The sequence below is a fragment of the Aethina tumida genome, chromosome 5, assembly GCF_024364675.1.
Source record: "Aethina tumida isolate Nest 87 chromosome 5, icAetTumi1.1, whole genome shotgun sequence".
NCBI classification, from domain to species: Eukaryota; Metazoa; Arthropoda; class Insecta; order Coleoptera; family Nitidulidae; genus Aethina; species Aethina tumida.
Window position 1 is genome coordinate 24,587,781 of NC_065439.1, and position 16,189 is coordinate 24,603,969.

The 16,189-nt window shown below is 29.5% G+C and overlaps 7 protein-coding genes across 7 annotated transcripts in view; all 7 read right to left on the reverse strand.

The window, feature by feature from the left end:
* LOC109597654 (complexin) overlaps positions 1 to 16,189 on the reverse strand; it is a 326,764-nt gene that overhangs the window by 276,400 nt on the left and 34,175 nt on the right. The window lies entirely within an intron of this gene.
* On the reverse strand, positions 1,041 to 2,373 carry LOC109604520 (phospholipase A2 inhibitor-like). The gene is made up of 2 exons (XM_049967330.1): positions 1,981 to 2,373; positions 1,041 to 1,922 (listed from the first exon to the last, which is right to left on the reverse strand). The coding sequence occupies exon 2, from the start codon at positions 1,865 to 1,867 to the stop codon at positions 1,076 to 1,078; it is 792 nt and encodes a 263-aa protein (XP_049823287.1). The 5' UTR covers positions 1,868 to 1,922; positions 1,981 to 2,373; the 3' UTR covers positions 1,041 to 1,075.
* LOC109604554 (phospholipase A2 inhibitor beta-like) lies at positions 4,129 to 6,232 on the reverse strand. Its single transcript, XM_049967327.1, has 2 exons — positions 4,586 to 6,232; positions 4,129 to 4,520 (listed from the first exon to the last, which is right to left on the reverse strand). Exon 1 carries the CDS (start codon positions 6,134 to 6,136, stop codon positions 5,054 to 5,056), a length of 1,083 nt encoding a protein of 360 aa, XP_049823284.1. The 5' UTR covers positions 6,137 to 6,232; the 3' UTR covers positions 4,129 to 4,520; positions 4,586 to 5,053.
* Positions 7,456 to 8,582, reverse strand: LOC109604522 (phospholipase A2 inhibitor beta-like). Its single transcript, XM_049967328.1, has one exon. It carries the CDS (start codon positions 8,555 to 8,557, stop codon positions 7,520 to 7,522), a length of 1,038 nt encoding a protein of 345 aa, XP_049823285.1. The 5' UTR covers positions 8,558 to 8,582; the 3' UTR covers positions 7,456 to 7,519.
* LOC126265550 (leucine-rich repeat-containing protein 15-like) lies at positions 9,508 to 10,651 on the reverse strand. The gene has a single exon (XM_049967329.1). The coding sequence runs from the start codon at positions 10,602 to 10,604 to the stop codon at positions 9,570 to 9,572; it is 1,035 nt and encodes a 344-aa protein (XP_049823286.1). The 5' UTR covers positions 10,605 to 10,651; the 3' UTR covers positions 9,508 to 9,569.
* Positions 12,833 to 13,959, reverse strand: LOC109604557 (phospholipase A2 inhibitor beta-like). The gene has a single exon (XM_020021088.2). It carries the CDS (start codon positions 13,948 to 13,950, stop codon positions 12,913 to 12,915), a length of 1,038 nt encoding a protein of 345 aa, XP_019876647.2. The 5' UTR covers positions 13,951 to 13,959; the 3' UTR covers positions 12,833 to 12,912.
* On the reverse strand, positions 14,714 to 16,125 carry LOC109604564 (phospholipase A2 inhibitor beta-like). The gene is made up of 2 exons (XM_020021096.2): positions 15,951 to 16,125; positions 14,714 to 15,894 (listed from the first exon to the last, which is right to left on the reverse strand). Exon 2 carries the CDS (start codon positions 15,869 to 15,871, stop codon positions 14,786 to 14,788), a length of 1,086 nt encoding a protein of 361 aa, XP_019876655.2. The 5' UTR covers positions 15,872 to 15,894; positions 15,951 to 16,125; the 3' UTR covers positions 14,714 to 14,785.

Below are 16,189 nucleotides of genomic sequence, written 5' to 3' on the forward strand. Positions count from 1 at the left end.
AACGTCCATCCACTCTCACTTCATTGCCGCACTGTCCATCTAAAGTAGGTGAACCAGATGCTGCAGACGAGGCCTCGTGCCCCAAACGCAGGCTTGAATTCGTCTAATTGGTGCCATATTAAATAAACAATTTAGATCAGTGTTTTATGTATCAGATAATTTATTTATTTTACAAATAACTTACCTTCTATTTAAATTATATATCTATATAAATTTAATTACTTACCTGCCTTTAATTTTTACTGCAGTGCTTGTTCAGTACTGGTTCAGGCCTCGGTTCAATCAGGTGATAGACTAGACCTCCTTACACCTCGTCATAACCGTGCTATTGCTAAATCGCGTAATCTACTTTTTTCTAGTTGATCTTCTTAATTTCATTGACCCCGTGTTTTGAAATATCCCAGGCAGATTTAAGATGCCGCCAACCGGTAATTTGTGTTTAGATTATGATTTGATTCGATCACCTAACCAATCAACAAACACGAAATTAATCATTTTGGCCGTTGAATTGCAAAAAATTACAAAAGCAATTAATCAACAAATTGTATTTTTTTTTTTTTTCAGGTTTAAAAATTCGATGATATTTCGATTAGATTACAAAATCATTTATGACTAATTTTACTATTAAATTAAGCATCTGCTTTTTTGTAATAACTATTGTAAAAATAACATATTTATTTCACAAGAATAAAATATGAGTAATAGGTATAAATTGGACAAACGAATTATACTTTTGAAACTTCATCAATAATTGAATATATACATATTCATATGGACAAGAATATTTATAGAAAATTGTCTAATTCTGAAGCACAGTAGAGACTTTGTTCTTCATAATCAAAATATTAACATTATGTAAATATAATTTTAACATTATAATGTGTCACATTTAAATACAAACCTGGATTTGTTTAATTTTGTTTATTCGCATGAATAAATTATTAAAGAAATCATGATAATGTTTGTATTTTTCTGTTCCAATTTACTTACCTTAATAATTATTTAAATACGACTCTATTGTAAAAATTAAATACCTAGTTATATTATTATAAATATTTATTTCAAAATTTATATTTTAAACTGGTGGTCCAAATCCTGATATCACCGCCGAAACGTCTAAATTCATAAACACCTTTTTCATCTCTATTTCGTTTAGATATTTATGCACCAAAGGCAAATTGTATTTGTAATCACAATCACTGTCTGAAGGCAAAATACAGAAGGGCACATCACTGAAACCGGCTAACTTATGGTCCCAATCAGTTACGGAAATATTTCGGGTCTCCAAATATTTCATCAATATATCTAAACACTGACAGTGCCACGGATTCCCGCCTAATTCAATGTCCAGATCCGTTCCTAATTTGGACAAAAAATTCGAATGCAAAAACATGAGTCTGTTGTTCCCCAAGTACAACAGTTTTAAATGTTGAAAGCCTGTTCTTGGGAATTCGCTGCCTGTTAAAATTTGTATGTTGTTTCCTGTTAATCCTAAAGAGTTCAGTCGTGGCATGGTAGCAAAAGAATCTGGTTCGATGAAATTAATTTTGTTGAAAGCAAGATTTAGTATATTTAGTTTTTTTAACCCACAGAACATTCCATAAGTCAAAATCGTTAGTTGGTTATACTCTAAATCCAAATACCGTAAGTTCTCAGGATGGCTCAGTACTTCTGAGGAGAAGTCTGTCAAATTGTTGTACTTCAACACCAACCTCAACAACATAGGTAAATAGCCAAGTTTCCCTTCAAATGATTCAATCTTGCATTCCAACATCTTCAACGTTACCAAATTTGAATTGTTGAAGCAGTTGCAGGGTACTTTCTCAATATCGTTGTTATCTAAGATTAATTCATTCAGTCTGACCATATTATCAAAACTTCCTGGCGTTAGCTCGTCCACACAATTAATAACTGATAGATCTCTGATAAAATAGGCTTTGTCAATTGATAGTAGTTCTTGAAAAGTATTTTGTACAATACTTGTGCAGTTCTGGGATTCATCCACAATGTGTTTATCATCTCCATAATCACAGTACGCACTGAAAGCACAGAAACTATTTGTGATGTCAACACAGATGACAATACAGATAACAACACACCCAACTTTAAACATTTTTCTACATTAAATAACATTAAATCACAGGGGGTTTAATATATATATTTTTTCAAGGTGAATTGGAAGTACCAACGAGTTTTAATGTATAAATTAAAATATATATGAGTTTAGATGAGTAAATTTTGTTTATTTAAAAACGATAATTGAATAATTACAATTATATAATAATTTAATTACCATTAGATTTATTTTCATTTTAAAAAAACTACAACCATGTCTTGTATCTGAAGATTGAATGCTTTTGGATACGTCGTTTCTCTTAGTCTCTCTTGGTCTCAATTACTTATGAAAACATAAACAAACTGATCGAAAAAAATATATATTTCACAAAAGTAAAATATAAGTTTTAGATATAAATAAGATAAACGAATTAAAATTTTTGAAACTTCATCAATAATTACTATATACATATTCAAATGGGCAAATATATTTACAGAAAATTACCTAATTTTGAAGCTCAGTAAATACTTTGTCCTTCATGATCAAAGTATTTACAATATGGAAATGCATTTTAAAATTATAATTATTTCACTCTGTATTTTAGTATTATATTATATGTTTCACATTTAAATACAAACCTGCATTTGTGTAATTTTGTTTATTCTCATTTATTTATGAACTCTGATTGATTCTGTCCCAATTTACTTACCTTAATAATAATTATTTGAAAACGAATCTATTGTAGAAATAAATAGTGGTCCAAATCCTGATACCACCACCCAGACGTCTAAATTGGTAAAAACATTTTTAGTAAAATAAATTTTTAGTTATATTAAATATTTATTTCAACTTTACAATCTAAGAGTAGTTCATAAGTCCAATACTTGATACCACCACCGAAACATCTAAATTAGTAAAAACCTTTTTCATTTTTATTTCATTCAAATATTTGTGCACCAAAGGCAAATTATATTTGTAGTCACAGTCAGTATTGCTTGAGGGCAAAATGCAGAAGGGCACATCATTGACTGCAACTAGCTTCTGGTCCCAATCAGTTACAGCAATATTTCGGGTCTCCAAATATTTCATCATTATATCTAAACACCCGCAGTGCCACGGATTCCCGCCTAATTCGATATCGAGGTCCGTTCCTAATTTGGACAAGAAATTTGAATGCAAAAACATGAGTCTGTTGTTCCCCAAGTACAACAATTTTAAATGTTGAAAACCTGATCTTGGAAGTTCGCTGCCTGTTAGAGTTTGGATGTTGTTTCCCGTCAGGCCCAAGGAGTTGAGTCGCGGCATTGTGGAGAAAGTGTCTGGTTCGATGAGATTAATTTTGTTGAAAGCAAGATTTAAAACATTCAGTTTTTTGAATCCACTGAACATTTCGTAAGTCAAAATCGTCAGTTGACTCGTCAGACTAACCATATTATTGAAACTTCCTGGAGTTAACTTCTTCATACAATCATTAACTGAAAGATCTCTAATGAAAAGGACTTTGTCCATTGATAGTAGTTGATGAAAAGTATTTTTTTGAATACTGGTGCAATTCTGAGATTCATCAACAATGTGTTCATCATCTCCATAATCACAAAACGCACTGAAGTCACAGAAACTATTTGTCATGTCAACACAGATGACAATACAGAGGACAACACATCCAGCTTTAAACATTTTTCTACATTAAATAACATAACACAGTTTGGTGGTTAAAATATATGTATATTTTCAAGGTGAATCTGATGTGACAACAAGTTTTGATATATAAATTAAAATATGTACTAACAAATACAAATACTCAAAAAATTCCATTTAGATGAGTAAATATTGTTTATTTGAAAAATGGATAAATGTATAATAATATAGCATTAGTAATCGAATTTTGCATTAAAGCAGATTTTATTGAAATATAAAATCTATTATTAACTTTGAATTTTTAATAAAAGTTTAATAAAATAAAACAATTACTTACCTTTATATTCATTTTAATTTATTAAAATAGCTACTGTTATATCTAGTAAATATTTCAAATTTTATCTTTATTTCAAATTATCAATATATCGTATACATAAATATGTGTTATAAATCAATGAATGGCACTACAAGTAATTTCACATTCTAGCAGTATAGTTATATTTAGCGTCCAGATCCAAATAGAATCCTCCTGTCATCAAGAGTATATCTATCTTTTCTCATCTTTATTATTCTGTAACACCAACCTCAGTAACATAGGTAAGTGACCAAGTTTTCCCTCAATCGTTTTAATCTTGCATCCCAGCATCTTCAGTGTTACTAAACTTGAGCTGTTGAAGCTGTTGGAGGATATATTCTCAAAATTATTGTCATCAAAGTATAATTCGTTGAGATTAACGATATTATTAAAACTTCCTGGCGTCAACTCCTTCATACAATTAGTGACTGAAACATCTCTGATAAAATCAGCTCTCTCCATTAGTAGCAGCTGTTGGAAAGTATTTTTTTCAATATTTGTACAATTCTGGGATTCGTCAACCTTAGGTTCATTACCTCCATAGTCACAAAACACACTAAAGGTACAGAAACTATTTGTGATACGAATACAGATGATAATACAGAGAACAACACTCCCAACTTTAAACATTATTGTACATTAAATAAAACAATATCCCAGTTAGATGGTTAATATATATATTTTTTTCAAGGTCAATTACAAGAGAGAAGTATTTAAAGATGGTAAACAAATTAATTATTTATTTACAGATCCATAAAAAAATTTTATACATGAAAATAATAGAAGGTTAAAATTATTGATATTAATTGTTAATCGTATTTTACCCTTTTGTTTCAATTAATGTATTTTAGTTTTCGTTGATTTCTTAGATTATACTTACAATTAGTTAGGAACAGGTGATACAGAAATTTAATATTTATTATCTGGTAATATTGAATCTTTATTATAAATCATAGATTAACAAGGAATATAAGTGAACATAACATAATAAAATCTTAAAATTATTATAAGCCAACGATATGTATATTATTGTAACTCCTCATTCTAGTAGTAGGGCCTACAAATCCTGAGGAATGAACCAATCTATCAGCATGATGATAACTAACTTTTTTCATGTTAATTTCGTTAAGATATTTATGCACCAAAGGCAATTTGTATTTGTAGTCGCAGTCAGTGTCTGAAGGTAAAATGCAATAGGGCACATCGTTCCTCTCGGCTAGTTTATTGTCCCAATCAGTTACGGAAATGTTCCTCGCCTCCAAATATTTTAACATGATGTCTAGACATCGGCAGTGCCACGGATTCTCGCCCAATTCAATATCGAAATTCGTTCCCAGTTTAGACAAAAAATATGAATGTAGAAACATGAGTCTGTTCTTTCCCAGGTACAACACCTTTAAATGTTGAAAACCTTGTCTTGGAAGTTCGTTGCCTGTTAGAGTTTGTATGTTGTTTCCTGCCAATCCTAAAGAATTGATTCGTGGCATAGTAGCTAATGAATCTGGTTCGATGAGGTTAATTTTATTGAAAGAAAGATTCAGCACGTTCAGTCTTTTTAATCCGCTGAACATTTCGTAAGTCAAAATCGTCAGTTCGTTGTACTTTAAATCCAAATATCGCAGATTTTCGGGATGGCTCAGAACTTCTGAGGAGAAATTTGTCAGTTTATTATTATTTAACACTAACCTCAATAACTTGGGTAAGTGACCAAGTTTTTCTTCGATTGATTCAATCTTGCATTCCGCCATCTTCAGTGTCACCAGACTTGAACTGTTGAAGCAGTTGAGGGGTATTTTGCCAAAAACATTGTCCTCAAGGTTCAGTTCATTCAGATTGACCATATTATTAAAACTTCCTGGCGTTAACTTCTCCAGACAATTAAAAACTGTAAGGTCTCTGATAAAGTAAGCTTTGTCCATTGAAAGCAGTTGTTCAAAAGTTTTTTCTTCAATATTTGTGCAGTTCTGAGATTCGTCAACAATATTTTCATCTTGTCCATAATCACAATACGCACTAAAGATACAGGAACTATTTGTTATGTCAACACAGACCACAACACAGAGAGCAACACACACAGCTTTAAACATTTTCTTACATTAAATAACATATGTAATGCCTCAGGTTAACCTGTATATGTGTTCAAGGTGAATTACTTAAAACAAGATATGAAATATTTTTGAAAAAATAAATGAAATAATATTCATGACCAGTTAAACTTAAAAAAATAATAATATTAATTCACTTATTTTTGAGAATTTATATAAATCAATATACTTGCAGATGTACAAACACAAAAATAGCACATAGATGAGTAAAAGTTGTTTATATGAAAATGTTACAAGGTTAAATATAATATTGGTTCGTATTATGCATTTTTTGACTTAATTAATATCTTGTTGTATTGTTTTCTCAGATTAGACTTACAACTAGTTACCAATCCCAAATATTCAGCCATATTAATAATAAAAAATCTGTTAACTAAAAAGGATGATATTAAACTTTAATATTTATTATTTCGGCCTGAATAAAAAAACTTATTTAAACGTTTTTACAAAAATAATTAACATTTAAATAAATCGTTGGTATTTAGAATTCCTTTCAAAATCATACGATTAATTTATTGTTACTTTTAAATTTAAAACACCTGCCATTGTGCAATAAAACAACAAAATATACAGTAATTAATTTCATAATAATAATTTCTACCAACATCTATCTTAAGATTCAGGTAATACCTACAAATATTGTTTGTCAGATTTTTAATGTAATTTTAATTATTTTATTTTTTAATACATATTTAAATTCTTAAAACTAAAGTTATAAACTAATTTTTACTAACAAGGCATATCAATTATTTACTACCAAAATGTATATAAAAATTTTGCTTGTCCTTGGAGTTATTTTAATTTAATTCAATAATTTATGCACCACAGGCAAACCGTTTCAGTCGATATGTGTAGAATGCAATAAAACAAATCACCCATCTCAGCCAGTTCTTTGTCTCAATCAGCCAAATTAATTTTGTTTAAAGCAATATTCAGTAGGTTAAATTTTTCTACAGAACATTCCACAATTTAAAATTGTTAATTTGATTCTAAACCTAAAATAATTTGGTACTAAATTGCAGGGTTAAGTATTAAATAAAGAAAACTACAAATCAATACTTCGTTCTTTAATTTTTAAAACTAATTTTAATTTACAAATTGTAATTTATTTATTATAAATAACATCTGATTTATTTGATAGTAATAATTTCACTTCATAAACTTATAAATATATAAAAAATAAACCATTAAAGAAATTATTTCATAAAAATTCACAATAAACTATCAATAGAATAACAACAATCATTTAAATTTATGTTCTATTATTAATTATTATACAAATATAAAAATTAAAACACATGTCTTTTAATAGTCCTTTATTATATGTTAAAAAAATTACATTCATGACGAATTTTAATGTCAGAATTAACCGAGTCGAACACCAGCTAAAATGCCTGTCAAACAATTTTTATAATCTACCTTCCGCTTCCCTTTCAATTCGTTCAAATATTTGTGTACAAGGCTCAAATCGTATTTGTAGTTACAATCAGTGTCCGATGGTTGGATGCAGTAGGGTGTATCATCTCTTGCCAACAATAATTCGTCGCAAGATGAAATAGAAATTTTTCTGGTCTTCAAATATTTCAGCATGGTCTCCAAACACCGGCAGTGCCACGGATTACCCCCAATTTCAATGTCCACGTCCGTTCCTAATTTGGACAAAAACTCCGGAGACAAAAACATCAACCTGTTGCCACCTACATAAAGATTCTTTAAATATTGAAATCCAGACTTGGGTAATTCGTTGCCCGTTAAAGTTTGAATGTTGTTCCCGCTTAGTGTTATGGAGTTGAGTCGAGGCAAATTGGAAAACGCATCTGGTTCAATCAGGTTGATTTTGTTGTGAGCCAGGTTCAGAGCGTTCAGGTTTTTCAAGCCGTTAAACATGTCGTAGGTCAAAATTGTGAGCTTGTTGTTCTGAAGATTTAAATATCTTAAAGACTCAGGATGGCTCAGAACTTTAGATGAAAACTCAGTTAGTTGGTTATTGTTCAGTACTAACCTTAATAGCTTAGGTAGGTTGCCCAGTTTTCCTTCTATTGTTTTAATTTTACATTTTGTCATTCTTAGTGTTACCAGTGTTGTCATGTTAAAACAATTCACGGAAACTTTATCAATGTCATTGTTATCTAAGTTTAACTCGTTCAGGTTGACAATATTATTAAAAATTCCTGATTTTAAATCCTTCAAACAATTAACAACAGTAAGATCTCTTACGTAGGCAGCATTTTTAATTGATAGTAATTCTTCAAATGTGTTTTTTTCAATGCTCTTGCAAGTTTGAGATTCATCAACAGAGTCTTCATCGTCTCCATAATCACAAAATACACTATAAGTACATGTACCATTTGAAACATTAAAACGTATAATAATCCAAAGGAAAACACAGAACACTTTAAACATATTCGCAGTCACAGACAGTTTACGATCAAATGCAAAAATATATATTTTCAAGGCAGGTAAGTTCTGAACTAAAATATATAAAAACAAATAAGTGATATTTTTTAAGCTTAATATTGTATAAAATTCCAGTTGTATCTTTTTTTTTTAAATTAAAGAATATTGAAAGTGACTTTTACTATTATTAGAAAACAAAAATATTTCATTTAATATTCTGATACTTTTTTAAGTAAATTGATTATTTTTAATAGGAATACACTATTTTCTAAAACATACATTATAAAACAGCAAAATAAAAACTTATGAATTATTTATTTCTAAATCGTATACAACAATTTTGTTTGTGTCCCCAAAATGTTATTAATTTAATTTTTTTTGCCCCATATTTATGGATACATTTGGTACCTATAGAATAATATATCATTAATCATAGTCTGAGTCACCTTTTCGTATCAATGTGTTGCACTTATTTTAATTTTATTGAAACCAATAAAATATTCCAGTATATTAAACATTAATTAAATTAAATTTGATAAAAAGCAGGGTTGAGTAGCAAATGAAGATTCCTCTCAAGTTGTTAATTTTACTTCTACGTTCTGTGCTAAAAAATTAGAAATATTAAGAGAATTAACAGACAGTCTAGTTTCATTGTAACACTTAAAAAATTATTATATTAATTTCTTCAATAAATATCAGTACTACTTTTTATAAATTATAAAATTAAAATTTCACTACATAAACATAAAAAGAAAACCATTAAAGAAATTATTTCATGAAAATAAACATTTAATAAAATAGTAACCATTTTTAAAATTTATATTCTATTATTAAACAAAAATTAAATTTTACATGTAATAAAATAGCAATTAGAAAAAACTATTTTGACATTTACCTCTAAAGACTTTTTGAATCATAAAATATCACTCACTCAAATATAAATTAAAACGCATCAGTCCTTTAATAAATCTTTATTTTATGTTAATCATTAAAAATATTGTGAAATTTAACAGCAGAATTAACCAGCTCGAACAAAAGCTAAAATGCTTACTAAGCAATTCTTATGGTTTATGATTTGCTTCGTCTTCATTTCGTTCAAATATTTATGTACAATGGACAAATCATATTCATAATTACAACTGTCTGATGGTTGGATGCAGTAAGGTGTGTCAGGTCTTGCTATCAACAATTCGTCACAGAATGATACAGACATTTTTCTGGTTCTCAAATACTCCATCATGGTCTCCAAACATCGACAGTGCCATGGATTGCCACCAATTTCAATGTCCACGTCCGTTCCTAATTTGGACAAAAAAGTTGGAGACAAGAACATCAACCTGTTGCTGCCTATATACAGATGTCTTAAATATTTAAATCCACATTTGGGTAATTCGTTGCCTGTTAAAGTTTGTATGTTATTCCCCGTCAGTGTTATGGAGTTAAGTCGAGCCAAATCGGAAAATGCATCTGCTTCGATCAGGTTGATTTTGTTATGGGCCAGGTTCAGAGCATTCAGGTTTTTCAAGCCGTTAAACATATTGTAGGTCAAAATTGTGAGCTTATTGTTTTGCAAGTTTAAATATCTTAAAGTCTCAGGATGGCTCAGAATTTCCGACGAAAAATCAGTTAGCTTATTGTTGTTCAGTACTAACCTCAGCAGCTGGGGTAAGTTGCCCAGCTTTCCTTCTATGGTTTTAATTTTGGAATTTGTCATTTTTAGTGTTACCAGTGTTGTCATGTTGAAACAATTCACGGATACTTCAGCAATATCGTTGTTTTCTAAGTTTAGTTCATTCAGGTTAACAATATTATTAAAAATTTCTGATTTTAAGTCCTTTAGACAATTGTTAACAGTAAGGTCTCTGATGTATGCAGCATTTTTAATCAACAGTAGTTCCTCAAAGGTCCTCTTTTGAATGTTCTTACAAGTTTGAGAGCCATCAACAGGTTCTTCATCATCTCCATAATCACAAAATACACTAAAGGTACATGTATCACTTGAATCATTAACACGTATGAAAATCCAAAGAACAATACACACAACTTTAAGCATATTCGCAGTCACAGGCAGTTTATGATCAAATGAAAGAATATGTTATATATCTTCAAGGCAGGTTACTTCTGAACTACTAGACTAGATATTATAAACACAGTTAAGTAAATGTAAATAATATCAATTAAAAACAGAAATTATTCTTATTCATTTTATTTTTTATAATTTTAATATTTTATAAAATTACTGCAGTAATTGTTTTTAAAATTAAACAATGTATGTATGTAATGTAAAACTGCAAAATAAAAGCTTATGAAATGATTAACTCACTAAATAAATGTTGGTTTGTTATATCCAAAAATTTTACACTCTCAGAAGGGTCAGAAACTTCGTTTATTTTTATTTAGTAAAAACCTACGGAAGTTAAGTAAGTAACGATTTTTTTTCAATATTAAACATTAATTCAATTAAATTTGATAAAAGACATTGTTGAGAAGCAAATAAAGATTCCTCTCAAGTTGCTAATTGTAGATTCTGTGTAAATCAGTGTTACAAGATTAGTAATGTTAAGAGAAGAACAGATACGTCATTCTAGTTTCATTATAAAACTTTATTAAAAAATGATTATATTAATTCCTTCAGTAAATATTACTAGTACATTGTATAAATTATAAATTTAAAATTTCACAACATAAACATAAAATGTAAACTGTGAAAGAAATAATTTCATAAAAATAAACATTTAACTAACAATGAAACTATTCTGTTAATTATTATTAACCAAAAATCAATTGTACATATCACATTGCAACAACACATCAATTTTGAAATATATTGTTAAAGTCTTTTTAAACCATAAAATATTCACCACTCGATCAAAAAAAAAATTAAAACACATCAATTTTTAATAAATCTTTATTATGCATTAACTGCAGAATTAACCAAATCGAACAAAAGCTAAAAGGCTTATCAAGCAATTCTTATGGTTTACGATTCGCTTCCTCTTCAATTCGTTCAAATATTTATGTACAAGGGACAAATCATAGTCATAGTTACAATCACTGCCTGATGGTTGGATGCAGTAAGGTGTGTCAGATCTTGCTAGCAACAATTCATCACAGTTTGATACAGACATTTTTCTAGTTCTCAAATACTCCAGCATGGTCTCCAAACATCGGCATTGCCATGGATTGCCACCAATTTCAATCTCCACGTCCGTTCCTAATTTGGACAAGAAATTAGGAAACAAGAACATCAACCTGTTGCTGCCTATATACAGATGTCTTAAATATTTAAATTCACATTTGGGTAATTCGTTGCCTGTTAAAGTTTGTATGTTATTCCCCGTCAGTGTTATGGAGTTAAGTCGAGCCAAATCGGAAAATGCATCTGCTTCGATCAGGTTGATTTTGTTGTGGGCCAGGTTCAAAGCATTCAGGTTTTTCAAGCCGTTCAAGTTTAAATATCTTAAAGTCTCAGGATGGCTCAGAATTTCCGACGAAAAATCAGTTAGCTTATTGTTGTTCAGTACTAATCTCAGTAGCTGGGGTAAGTTGCCCAGTTTTCCTTCTATGGTTTTAATTTTAGAATTTGTCATTTTCAGTGTTACCAGCGTTGTCATGTTGAAACAATTCACGGATACTTCAGCAATATCGTTGTTTTCTAAGTTTAGTTCATTCAGGTTAACAATATTATTAAAAATTTCTGATTTTAAGTCCTTTAGACAATTGTTAACAGTAAGGTCTCTGATGTATGCAGCATTTTTAATCAACAGTAGTTCCTCAAAGGTCCTCTTTTGAATGTTCTTACAAGTTTGAGAGCCATCAACAGAGTCTTCATCATCTCCATAATCACAAAATACACTGAAGGTACATGTAGCCCTTGAATCATTAACACGTATGAAAATCCAAAGAACAATACACACAACTTTGAGCATATTAGAAGTCACAGGCAGTTTATGATCAAATGCAAGAATATATATCTTCAAGGTAAGGTTACTTCTGAACTACTAGACTAGATATTATAAAAACAGTTAAGTAAATGTAAATAAAATCAATTAAAAACAGAAATTAATTAATATTTTATAAAATTACTTCAGTCTTCATTAGAATGTTATTTGATTATCTGATTAAAAGAATATAATTTTAACTTCTTCAAACAGCACTACTGCAAATGAATTTGCAAATTAATTTAATGTGCATATTAATTTATTACAAATAATGTAATGATCATATAACAAGCAATTAATAGCAACACTGTGTTGGCCAAATTAAAATATAATGCACAAATATTTTGATAATTCTTTATTATTAATAGTAATAAGAAATACAGTACAAAAACTAAAACAAAGACAAGTTTAACAGCAGTTTTAATGGAAGAAAACTTCTGTTAAACTTATCCTTAAGCAATTCCTACGACTTTCGTCTTCAATCATCTTCAATTCATTCAAATATTTATGTACAATAGGTAAATTGTATTTGTAATTACAATCAGTGTCCGATGGTTGAATACAATAAGGTGTGTCATCTCTTGCCAGCAGTAATTCGTCACAGATTGATAGAGAAATGTTTCTGACCTTTAAATACTTCAGCATAGTCTCCAAACATCGGCAGTGCCACGGATTACCACCAATCTCAATGGTGACATCCGTTCCCAGTTTGGACAAAAAATTTGGTAACATAAACATTAACCTGTTGTTACCTACATTCAGCTTTTTTAAGTGCTGATATCCACATTGGGGTAATTCGTTGCCTGTTAAAGTTTGAATGTTGTTCCCTGTTAGTGTTATGTAGTTAATTTGAGGCAAATTGGATAACGAATCGGGTTCGATTAGGTTGATTTTGTTGTTGGCCAGGTTTAGAGACTTTAAATTTTTCAATCCATTAAACATATCATAAGTCAAAAATGTCAGTTTGTTGTTTTCCAGGCCTAAATATCTTAAAATCTCTGGATGGCTTAGAACATCCGATGAAAAGTCAGTTAGTTTATTATTATTCAATAATAACCTTAGTAGCTTTGGTAGATTACCCAGTTTTCCTTCTAATGTTTTAATTTTTGAATTTGTTATTGTCAGAGTCATAAGTGTTGACATGTTAAAACAATTCACAGACACTTTCTCGATGTCATTGTTATCTATGTTTAATTCATTCAGATTGACAATATTATTGAAAATGCCTGGTTTTAAATGCTTCAAACAATTATTAACAGTAAGATCTCTTACGTAGGAAACACTTTTCTTTGAAAGAAATTCCTCAAGGGTATTCTTTTCAAGACTCTTACAAGTTTGGGATCCATCAATAGAGTCTTTATCATCTCCATATTCACAAAATACACTAAAAGTACATGTACCATTTGCCACATTAACACGTATGATAATCCAGAGAACAACACACAAAATTTTGAACATATTTGTAGTCACAAGCAGTTTGTACAGAAATGAAGGCAGATAACTTCTGAACTACAAGATATTATAGAAACAAATAAGTAAATGAAAAAACCTCAATCAAAAGTGGAGATAATTATTTATTAATATTATTGTATTTACTGTGTAATTATAGAATAGTTAATGAAATATTATTATTATTAGAAAAATACTTTTTGAAGTAAAATAAATTGTTTATTGTTATTAAACTCTAAATTTTTATCTTTAAATATACATTGTACAACAACAAAATGTAAACTTTGAATTATTTATTTCTAAATCTATTTAATCTATATTTGGCGTGACCTCAAAATGCATTATTTTATTTATAATTTTATTCAATTATTTATATGCCTTTAGTATAAAATATAATGAAAATTACAATTAAATTCATTTTATTAAAAGAAATGTTTAGTATATTGAGCATTCCACAAATTAAAATTGTTGGTTTGTTAAATCCTAAATTTAAATTATTAATATTAATTATAAAATATGAAATATAGAAACAATTAGTGACTTTTCAATGTAGTTTTATTTGATTATTTGTTTAAAAATTTATATTATTAACTTCTTCAAACAGTACCACTAATAAGGATATTGTACTATAGGAACAAAATTAGTTTAATAATGCATATTTATTATGATATTACTTATTTATAAATAATAAAGTGTTCATAAACAAGTTACTATTAATTTAATATTCAAGAATGTTGTGAGTGTTGATCAAATAGAAATAAAAATACTAAAGTCTGTTGATAATCGTTTATTATTAATCGTCATAACACAAAGACAAAATCTTAAACAAATTCTAACAGCAGTCTTAACCGAGGATAACACCTGCTAAAATCGTCGTTAAGCAATTGCTACGACTTTCGTTTTGATTCTTCTTCAATTCCTTCAAATATTTATGTACAAGAGGTAAATTATATTTGTAATTACAATCAGTGTCCGATGGCTGGATACAATAAGGTGTGTCATCTCTTGCTAGCAACAATTCGTCACAGGTTGATATAGAAATTCTTCTGTTGTTGAAATACTTCAGCATGGTCTCCAAACATCGGCAGTGCCATGGATTACCACCAATGTCAATGTCCACGTCCGTTCCCAGTTTGGATAAAAAATTTGCTGACAGAAACATTAACCTGTTGTCACCTAGATACAAATTTTTTAAGTGTTGAAATCCAGATTTGGGTAATTCGTTGCCTGTTAAAGTTTGAATGTTGTTCCCTGTCAAAGTTATGGAATTAAGTCGGGGTAAATTAGAAAATGAGTCTGGTTCGATTAGATTGATTTTGTTGTAGGCTAAATTGAGGGAGTTAAGATTTTTCAAACCATTAAAAGTATCGGAGGTCAAAATTGTGAGCTTGTTGGTTTGAAGGTCCAGATATCTTAGAGTCTCTGGATGGCTCAGGACTTCTGATGAAAAGTCAGTTAGTTTATTGTTGTTCAGTACTAACCTTAGTAGTTTGGGTAGGTTGCCCAGTTTTCCTTCTATTGTTTTAATTTTAGAGTTTGTAATTCTCAGTGTTACGAGTGTGGACATGTTGAAACAATTGACGGATACTTTATCAATTTCGTTGTTTTCTAAGTTTAGTTCATTCAAGTTGACAATATTGATGAAAATTCCTGATTTTAAATCTTTCAGACAATTATCAACAGTGAGATCTCTTATGTAGGCAGCATTTTTAATTGACAGTAGTTCTTCAAAAGTATTTGTTTCAATGCTCTTACAAGTTTGAGATCCATCAACGGAGTCTTCATCATCTCCATAATCACAAAACACACTAAAAGTACATGTACCATTTGCGACATTAACTCGTATAATAATCCAAAGAACAACACACACAACTTTGAACATATTGGCAGTCACAGACGGTTTATATTGAAATGCAAAACATATATACATTTTCAAGGCAGGTGACTTCAGAACTACAAGTTATTTAAAAAAAAACAGTATGTAAATGTAAACAATCCCAAACAATTACCTGAGAATAAAAAAACATGTGTGATGTTTCCAAAGGCCGTTAAGTGTTGTTGGCAAAAGGCGAAAGAAGTTCACTCATCATCCACTTAAACAATTGCCTGATTATGTCAAAACTCATCATTATAAATCTATTACATCTTCATTCTGTGCCGCAACCGGCGGATTACGAGAACTAAACTAGTTCTTTCTGCTGCGACAGCCACTCAAAGTAGTTTTCCTTGTACGCGTCTTATTCCAATG

Coding starts and splice junctions, on each gene's coding strand:
- LOC109604520 (XM_049967330.1), bottom strand. CDS start 1,867: ATGGTCAGACTGAATGAATTAATCTTAGATAACAACGATATTGAGAAA.
- LOC109604554 (XM_049967327.1), bottom strand. CDS start 6,136: ATGTTTAAAGCTGTGTGTGTTGCTCTCTGTGTTGTGGTCTGTGTTGAC.
- LOC109604522 (XM_049967328.1), bottom strand. CDS start 8,557: ATGTTTAAAGTGTTCTGTGTTTTCCTTTGGATTATTATACGTTTTAAT.
- LOC126265550 (XM_049967329.1), bottom strand. CDS start 10,604: ATGCTTAAAGTTGTGTGTATTGTTCTTTGGATTTTCATACGTGTTAAT.
- LOC109604557 (XM_020021088.2), bottom strand. CDS start 13,950: ATGTTCAAAATTTTGTGTGTTGTTCTCTGGATTATCATACGTGTTAAT.
- LOC109604564 (XM_020021096.2), bottom strand. CDS start 15,871: ATGTATATATGTTTTGCATTTCAATATAAACCGTCTGTGACTGCCAAT.